Source organism: Podarcis tiliguerta, assembly GCF_965153285.1.
Source record: "Podarcis tiliguerta genome assembly, chromosome: 4".
In the NCBI taxonomy this organism is placed as follows: Eukaryota; Metazoa; Chordata; class Lepidosauria; order Squamata; family Lacertidae; genus Podarcis; species Podarcis tiliguerta.
Window position 1 is genome coordinate 55,545,305 of NC_139537.1, and position 9,089 is coordinate 55,554,393.

At 44.7% G+C, this 9,089-nt stretch overlaps 1 protein-coding gene across 1 annotated transcript in view; it reads right to left on the reverse strand.

Moving 5' to 3' along the window:
* LOC310676060 (amine oxidase [flavin-containing] A-like) overlaps positions 1 to 8,711 on the reverse strand; it is a 29,788-nt gene extending 21,077 nt beyond the window's left edge. The window contains exons 1-2 of the mRNA XM_083437393.1: positions 8,662 to 8,711; positions 8,546 to 8,627 (exon numbers count right to left, since the gene is read on the reverse strand). Of these exons, the coding sequence (XP_083293519.1) occupies positions 8,546 to 8,591 (46 nt within the window). The 5' untranslated portion in view covers positions 8,592 to 8,627; positions 8,662 to 8,711. The remainder of the gene's footprint in view (positions 1 to 8,545; positions 8,628 to 8,661) is intronic.
* Positions 8,712 to 9,089: the final 378 nt, after the last annotated feature.

Sequence of the window (9,089 nt, forward strand, 5' to 3'; positions counted from 1 at the left end):
GCATGTAATGTTTCTTTAAAATCAAAAAGCAGTTTCAGGAGTGGATGATCAGGAAGAGAGGTGGATGGGGCTTTATCCTTTCCCTGCCAGCTGTTTTTCTGTTTCCAAATTCATTTGCCTGCCACAGTGTTTCTCTTTTGCAGAGTTCCAAGTATTCCAATGCAGCTGGACACAGCAGGTGACTATATCCTCTGTGCTGACTACATGCTCACAACCATGTAGTGTCTGGCTACAGAGAGAGGTGGATTTTACCATTACCCCTCCCAGTAGTGGCCAGTGGGGCTGTGCAGCTGGGGTTGCATTGCTCTCCTGTCTTCCCAATGCTGCACATTGCTGTAGGCTACCAAAAGGGGTGGGGAGGGAAGGCAGCAGGAAGTTCAGTGTGGCACAGTGGCAGGAACATTGGATTTGCTTCCCCACTGCACTGCACTGAATACAACCCCTTTCTTCTTTCATCATGACTTTTAAGCAGTGGCGTAGCGTGGGGGGTGCAGGGGGGGCCGGCCGCACCGGGCGCAACATCTGGGGGATAGGGTTAGGAGGCGCAAATCCACGGGTTAGGGGGCGCAAATTACTTGCCTTGCCCCGGGTGCTGACAACCCACGCTACGCCACTGCTTTTAAGCACAGATAGTTCCAAGTCTGCAACTGTGTTGGAATTTTAGATGCTTTAATTGTGTGTTTGCCACCCTGGGTAACTTCAGGAGGAATGACAGGATCTCTCCCTCCCTCCCTCTCTCTCTCTCTTCCTTTCTTTCCTTCTTTCTTTCCTTCACCAGCAGTGGTGAACAGTACTCAGCTGTATTCCTCATGTCTTCCAAACGTAGTCCTAGTTTCAATAACCTTCATGCTATTACAATTTATTATAGACCTTGGCATTTTCTGACAAAATTAAGCCTTTCCACCCAAAAGTCACAACAAAACATTACTATCACAAGTTTGACTTATTCGCAAGCTCCTAGCAAAGTAGAGTCTGCTTATTATTTGGTCAGGGTAAATAAGTCATAGCCACTTGAACAGTTTGCCTAAGCGTTTCCATAGCAACTCAACTCAAGCTTGGAGGTGCTACAAAAAAAAAGGGGGGGGGACCTGCATCCCAGTTTGATTCTACAGTGCATTCAAAGACACTAAACTGCAACTGCCACATTCAGCACCAGAACTGACCTACTTTTAGAAAAAGCCCTCAATCTCATTACATCCAAACACAGATGCACAGCGATATATACAATTTGTGCTATGATCCAGTATGATAAAAAGGGAAATAAACTAATGTTAGGCTAAAGATTTACGAGCCAGTTCTTTCCAGCTGCCCCCAAATTTTGCTAAGATTGTAGCTAAAAGTCAAAACAAAACATCAGCAAAATTCTACAAGAGCTGCTCTCATCACCAACAAATCCTAAGTGTGTGAAGAACTGTGAGTGCTAAGTAGAAACTATCCATTTGGCTGCAGACCACAGTATGCTCTGTAGCAACCCCATTCACATTAAATTGACTTCTCTTGTGTAAACAAGCTGTAAAATGAAGGCTTTATCTTAGCATTACTTTTGAAAAAAACATGCGTAAACTGTTACTTAACTGCATTCCATTTGCAAGGCTCCCTACTGGAACCAACTCAACAGATCCTCAACAGACTATTTAATATGTGCAGGTTTCTCTCAGCTAGAAATTGTTCTAAATGTATTTATTTATGTCAAAGCCTGTAGACATGTAGCAAAGTGCAAGTCGACAAGAAGGAAGTCAAAACACTTATTCATATATGATGTGCATGGGAGACTAACCCAAAGCAGTGTATAATATACATTGAAACATCATGTAGCACTCCTCTCCCACCAGCTTGGGGGGGGCGATTAACCCACCAAGAGCTGTGTTGGCCGCTGGGGCTCCCCCTGTGCAGGTGAGCAGGAGGCTCAGAGCCGTGGGGAGGCAAGCTGCACCTGGTTGGGCCTTAGGGGCTGGGGTGCCAGCAGTGCCTCCTTCTTCTCATGGTCAGCTTAGGGATGCCTGAGCATGCCCTGACCCTGAGCCTGTGGAGAGTGAAGGAGGGGTAGGGTGCCTGACCCCCCCTCCATGGGCCGGGGCTGTTGAGGCCACTGCATGCACTTGCTCCCTTCCACCCGCCAAGCCACCTCCGCCTCCCCGCAATAAAGCAGCATATACATTTTGTTAAATAAATAAAATCAATGGTTACTTCTAAGAATGGAGGAAGGTGGTTTATATGATTTTCCTGTGCAGTTCTTTACTAATTAAGCAAGATTTTTAAAAAACTACTAAAGTAATGAACAGCTAAAGAAATAAGTCATGAATATGAGCTTTATGGTAGAATGATAACACAAGCATCCTCCATGAGATTATGGTTATCGTGGTGCATTAAAAAAAAGTTATTGGCCCATTAGAGCAGTCACCTTGCTAGTTAACGATGAACAGTAAGCACAGAAAATCCCTTTATGGTCTTGTCTTTGCATTTTATTTGCACATTTATTTCCCAACATTTCTCCTTTCTTATTCACTGTCCACATCAGTTAGTGGTAAATAAGGCTAATTATCGATGTATCTTTATTACATTAGAGCTCCACCATAATGATGCACTTTTGCCATGATTTACTTTCGCTGCTTCCTCGATGGGGAATCTAATTATTCCTACACACAACTGAGAAATGAAATCTGGCAATGGCCCATCTTAACTTCAGCTCTCATTAGTCAAACAGGAATCTCTGTGCCAAGTAAAATGTGGAGCTGCCAATATGGGCCAGATAATACTTCGAAAATCCCCCCAGGGATAAACTTTCCTGCCCATTCTTCCCTTTTCCAATATGCAGTTGTGTTTTAATGGTATTTTGTTAGAGCAGCTTACTGAAATGCATGGCCTAGACTTGTTTTTCCAATGCATCTTTAGGTAGCCACCAATAGTCAAAATCCCTTTCTTTTTAGGATTATAATTCCCAGTGATAAACCAGTCATGAGGATGTACAGACACTGTGGACAGCCCAAAGACCATAGGCAGAATGTTTACCACACAAAGTAATTGCACAGTAAATAAAGTTGTTGGTATTCTATCAAGATGACTTTGATATTGTGGGAAATTGCAGTCAAACATAGCAATGCATGAGAGCTAGCTAGTGTATAAGGGGTGTGTTCTGTTCCTAAACTAGGTCACTTTCCCTTACCTCCATGAGGAAGAAAATGAAGCTTCTTCCCCTTCCTTCCTTCCTCCCTTCCTTCCTCTCTTTCTCTCCCTCCACCGCCCCCTCCCATATATCAAAGAAGGACATGGCTGTGCTTGCTCCCAAGTTTAGAGCATGTGTTTGGAACTATAGTCTGTATTTTCTACCCAAGAGTATTTTTCCTGTCTGCAAAGCATATATGATATTTGCAGCTGCTGTCATTGCAGAATTCACAAAGCACACCTATATTTTCTGTTTTTCATATATTTGAAAACTAGTTAAAATTATGATTTAGCTGGATGAGCAATTCTATGAAATGAAATAGGATTCAGTTTTTTTTCTTCTCAACTACTTGGTCATGTTTTATAGATAAATATGGTAGCAAGCACTTTCATTTCCCACTGCTACCAGCAAATTTGAGAAGCCACTTGTCTTGGCAACATGTTTTTGATGTTCCAAGCAACAAACCACTTACTACTATATTCAGAGTCCTCTGTACTAAATGAGATGATGCTAATTATGAACATAGCTTAGTTTCCTATGTCTTAAATTTACTTAGAGATATACCTGACTGCAGGGTTCTTTTTGATGTTGCTTACATACTTCCATTATAACCCCTAGAACAGATACAAGATCACAGAATCCTGACCATGATTAAAGCAGCCCAGAAATGCATTCAGATCCTTCTTCACCAATATTATTCAGGGAAGTGCCTGTATTAACTTCCTCTGTACTTTGATCTGCTATATAACATTGACTCAAGCTGGTGCTGCAGGATCGGAACTAGGAAAAATTATTGAAACATTTCCCAGTATTCACCTCCATTTTATTTGTACTGTGGAAATAATCAATACCACCACTCAACTCAAGTTGGGATACATGAATGATAGGAATACCATCATCCAATAACCCATCAGAGATCAATACAAGTTCCCAGTTAATGCATTTTATTAAGATCTGTGATTAGTGGCCAATGTTATGAGGTCAGAAGTACCTAGTTTAGATTTCACCTCAGTCATGAATTGGTCTTAGGCAAGCCACACATCTTCACTCTTAGTAACTCTATATTACAGATGGGGAGGTGAACTAACAATAGCCAAGTTTGCTGTAAGGGTTTCCAGTAATAAGGATATGAGTGGCCAAAACACTTCATTTTCACAAACCCAATATAAATGTATGTATTTTAATAATTAAATAGGCAGCACCTATTTCCTGATGCTTATTCCTGGTAATTTTTTTAGTTTTATGTGTTTTAGTTTTAGTTTATGTGCATTTTTTTTTTATGGGGATTCCTTGTGGTGGTGTTGTTTTTTAAAAAGCAACCCTAATTAGCATGCATAGTGCTAATGCAAAAAGCAACCCTAATTAGCATGCATTTTGTGATTTTTAATTTTTTTGGGTTCTCTCACCCAAGGGTACTTGCCCCAAACTTGGATGGTGGTATCCAGGGAATTCTCTTTTCTATATGCATTTATTTTCCCTTTCACCAGCACAAACCAGTACACAAAATACATGAATAAAATGTACAGCAGGCCGATAAGAACTCTCAGAAATATGTAATGCTTGGAGAGAAGGGGGGTTGTACTCTAATTCTTATTAATTAAGCACCTCAACTGGTTCTCTTAACGGGATATGTATGGGGATGCTGGAGGGAGTGGGTGAGATTGCTCTGCACCCCATGTAGTGGAAAGAACAATTAAGACAAAACTTTTTTGGTCCTGGCGCCTAACAAATCTGGAACTCCCTTCTGATGGATGAATGTTCAAAAGTGATTTGAAATACTCATCTCCAAGTTCATGAGGAGGGTCATGTGAAATGTGCTTAGGGAATGAGATGTTAGATTGCAAGTCTTCACGGCTGGGGCCATCTTTTGTACTGTGTCTCAAGACCTTCATCAGTTCACTGAACTTATAATTGCTGCCATAAAAATACAGCATGGAGTAATAATGAAATTATGGGACATAAATGACAAAGAAGACTGAATTCTTATCCCAAGGCCAAACTACAGGCTAGGCTGAAAGATCCATGATTAGCTGATTCCCAAGCTTTTTTTTTCATGGAAGAGCGGAGGTACTAATCTGATTGGGGATAAATAGAAAGGGCTTGAGGTATTTAACCCTTGCCCCTGAACTGTTCTTCCAATCTATATCACATACACATGGCGCTTGCTCTGTCTTGAATAAAAATTCAGACATGAAAATAAGGGACTTATATTTCTCCCCCATTACCCCACCCCACCCCCAGCATGGAGCAATATTTAAACTGGAAAAGGGTTAAATGCCCCCATCCCCAGCACCACTTCCTGATCAAACTAGCATTCCCTGCTCCCCCAACTGCATTTAACAAAACAACACCAGATCTCTCATTATAACATGGAACCTGGACCTCATCCTGCTTCAAAACAGGTGACTTCTAATTCTAATAAAGTATTGCTCTGCTGCTGTAAGATACCAACATCAACAGACTTTTTGTTTGCACATCCTGCCTTATTCTATCCAGACAAGTGGGTGTGACATTGCTGGTGTAGCTGTGGAACTTCACTTGACTAGGTTTATTTGGGGGAGGGGGGCGGGATGGCAACCACCATGTGGGGGTGGAAGCCAATAATCAAATAATAAGCCAAGTGCTTATACTCTCTTTAGAAGAGGATTAGACAGATTCATGGAGGATAAGGCTACTAGCCACAATGGCTATGTTCTACCTCCACTGCCTCGGAATACAAGTTGCTGGGAATAACAGCTGGGGAGGGTACTGTTGCACTCAGTTCCTACTTGCGGGCTTCCCATGGTCTGGCCACTTTGAGAACATGGTGATGGACTTAGATGGGTCACTGGCCTGATCTAACAGGCCCCCTTTTATGTTCGTTTAAGTGTGTTTCCCTATTACCATCCGTGAAATTTGCATGCTTAATTTCTCAGATGAAGTGTACTGGGACTCCAGATTGTTCAAAGTTATGCTCTGGAAACCCTACAGCCTTAAAACCTGTTGTTTTGGGGCTGGCTGTAGCTATTCATTGGAACTATGTAGAAAGCACTCTGTACCTTCTTAGGGTGCTTAGAGACACCATCTTTATTCTTACTCCACATGAGATCTGGGCCCTGAAAACAAATTCAGCAGCCATGTCCTAGCTACAAATAAGCACCACTCACACTGTTATTTAATAAGAGACCTCTGTCCTTTAATTTAGAATAATAATGATGCTCTCAGTCTGAAGGGCTCTGTTTGGTAGCTTCCTGAGATAGAGCCTTGGAGAGAGGTCAATCAAAGGTTTTCCACATGCTCTCGCTGTGGCAAGCATCCAAGAAAGCAATATGATACAGCCAACTGCTACTGAAAAACAGGAACAAGGCTGGCACTATGTGTGTTTGCTCCCTTAGCTAACACATCCTTTCTTTTCTAATCTGAAGCACTGGAAGAAAAAAAATGAAGAATAAATAAAAGTCTGACAGTGAAATAGCTAAATAAAGGAAGCTTTGCACCCCTATGCTAGGAGGAGTTCCTCAAAAGCAGCCCCTCCCTTCAAAATTCAAGAGATACTTACTTCTGAGGCAAGTGTGTGCAAGAGTGTAGCCTAATTGTGCATGCAAACTCTGAAGTAAGTTGTACTGAAATTCAGTAGGGTGTACTTCCTGGTATTTGTACACAGACTCATGGCCTTCCTTATTCTGTTTATATACTACTTTCCTATAGATGTGTTTTGTCATCTTAATTTTACAATTCCAGGCTGTAGCAAAGGCTCCTCCTCCTATGTATATGTATATTATTTGCTTTGAAAACGCCCATGCTGCTATTCTGTAAAAGCGCTCAGGGTGCTGAACAGTCTGCTCAAATAAACAATAAAAACATAAAACACCACATAGGGTTTGAATGACATGGGCGTTCACTTTGGGACAACATTCATTTTTCAACATCCTTGAAAATACAATACAAGAGCTGGATTATATTTCTGCAAGTACAGGCTTGTTAAAGAGGACAGAACTCTTAGCGCCTGCAGGGAGCATGTCTCTTAGTTCTAAGGCCAGCAAGTGGGTTATAGTTCTTCCAGTGTTATATTTCTAGCACACAAGTTATTCTCAAAAAAAGACGCCCTGTGTTTGAAGTGTCCAAGGGAATTAATTTTAATGTAACAGACAGTAGTTGGGGAGCACATATTGTGCAACAGGGGTAAGCACTGTGCTTTCAAGCAACCTGTTAACTGAGCATCCACCCAGACTTGTTTGCATGGGAATTGAATGATACCAGCTATTTAAAGAGCATTGATTCTGATTTGTTCAATGGCTGTGTCAAAACAAGTGCTACCTCACACTTTCCTGTGCATTTTCCTGTCAGTTTCCTTAATGCATGAGTCTAGTCTTGTGTGTGTGTGTGTTGCACAAGACCTGCCAATCAACTACAACTGTACTGCCGAACTCAGTGGGAAGTACTTCTGAGAGTAGGCACATGTAGGATTGCACAAAAAATGCCAATCCCCTTGGCTGAGATACACGTATTCCATATCAGAATGCAAGTGTCTGCCTCAGGTAGGAAAAGAAACAGAAGAGGAACTCAACAGGTGCCAGCAGCTTTCCTGGGAGCAACGCTGCAAGTCAACAGTTTTGGTAATTTGTGTGTATGTGTTTTAAAGGGGCGGCTCAATGTATTGCTTTCGTTATCCGTCAGTGAAGGCTTTTAAACACATACACACAATGGATCACAGCATCTCATCGTGAGAAAGTCTTCCCTAGCACCTGCTCAGGTCCTGTCCTCTCCTCTTTGGCGAAAGCCTTCCTCTTACTGTTGATATAATCAGTCTGGGTGCAAAGCGTGCTGGGCGGGGATGGGCAGAACAAGCTCCTGGATTCAAAGCAGACCAGAGTAAAACCGATCGCGGCGGGACAAGAAACAAACCAACGAAACACTGCGAAAACGAAACCCCCTCGTACTCTCTCGGCTCGCAAGAACTTCCATCTCGCGGTGCAGTCGCCAAACTGCCTGACAAAACCCCTGCGGCTCCTCCGGACCCCGAGCCCCAAGGGAGTGGGGCGCGGCGTGACCAGCCTTCTGACCCCGAGCAGAAGCCGGCTCCGTCCGCGACAGGCAGCCAGCGCCGAGCCTCGGCTGGCCCTGGGCAGACTTCACAGGGGGAGGGGCCAGAGTCCCTGTCCGCCGGGGGACAGGCGCCTCCGGAGCCTCCGCCACCAAGTTCCTCGGCCGACGACCTTTCCCCGAGCTCGCCTCACCCCGGACGCCTTTCCCGGCGGGGCCGCCACTGTCCCCAACGCGCCCAGCCGGTCTCCCGTGAGTGAGGGCGCGACCCTTTCCCCGCCCTCGCCTCCCGCAGCACCGCCAGGCCGGTTTCCTCACAAGGGTCACCCGGGAGGGCAAAGAGCTGGGAAGCTCACCCACCTGAGATGCCCGCGCCGACCACCACCACGTCGCAGTCGAGACTCATGGCTGCTGCTGCTGCTGCTGCTGTGCCCTTCGCAGCTCCGGGCGCCGCCAGCCTCCTCGCGCGCCTCTCGTCCTGTCAGCGCCGCGCCCGCGCCGGGCTTCTCCACTCGGGCAAAGCGGCCAAGGCGGCAGCCCTGGGAACTTCCCAGCTGGGTCTCCCTCTATGACGGCCCGCCCCCTCGCCGGAGCCGCCAATCAGGGCAGAAGGTTCGTGCCCAAGGGGAGGGGAGGGGAGGGGAGGGGCGGGGCGCTGCTTTTGGCCAGACAGCGGGTCTCTCAGGCCCTTCTCGGGAAAGGAAGAGGGCGAAGTCCCCAAACTGTCGAGATCAGCCCAGCCTCTTCCCACTCATGTACACTAGTGGCCAAAATTGTGGAAAGCTTTTGGAGAAAGTGTATTTCTGAGGTCTAATGGCTCCTAACATCACCCCCCCTTTTTTTTGGAGTAATAACACACTGGCAAATGCCCTCCTTATTTATGTTGTAATAAATAATCCTTCAT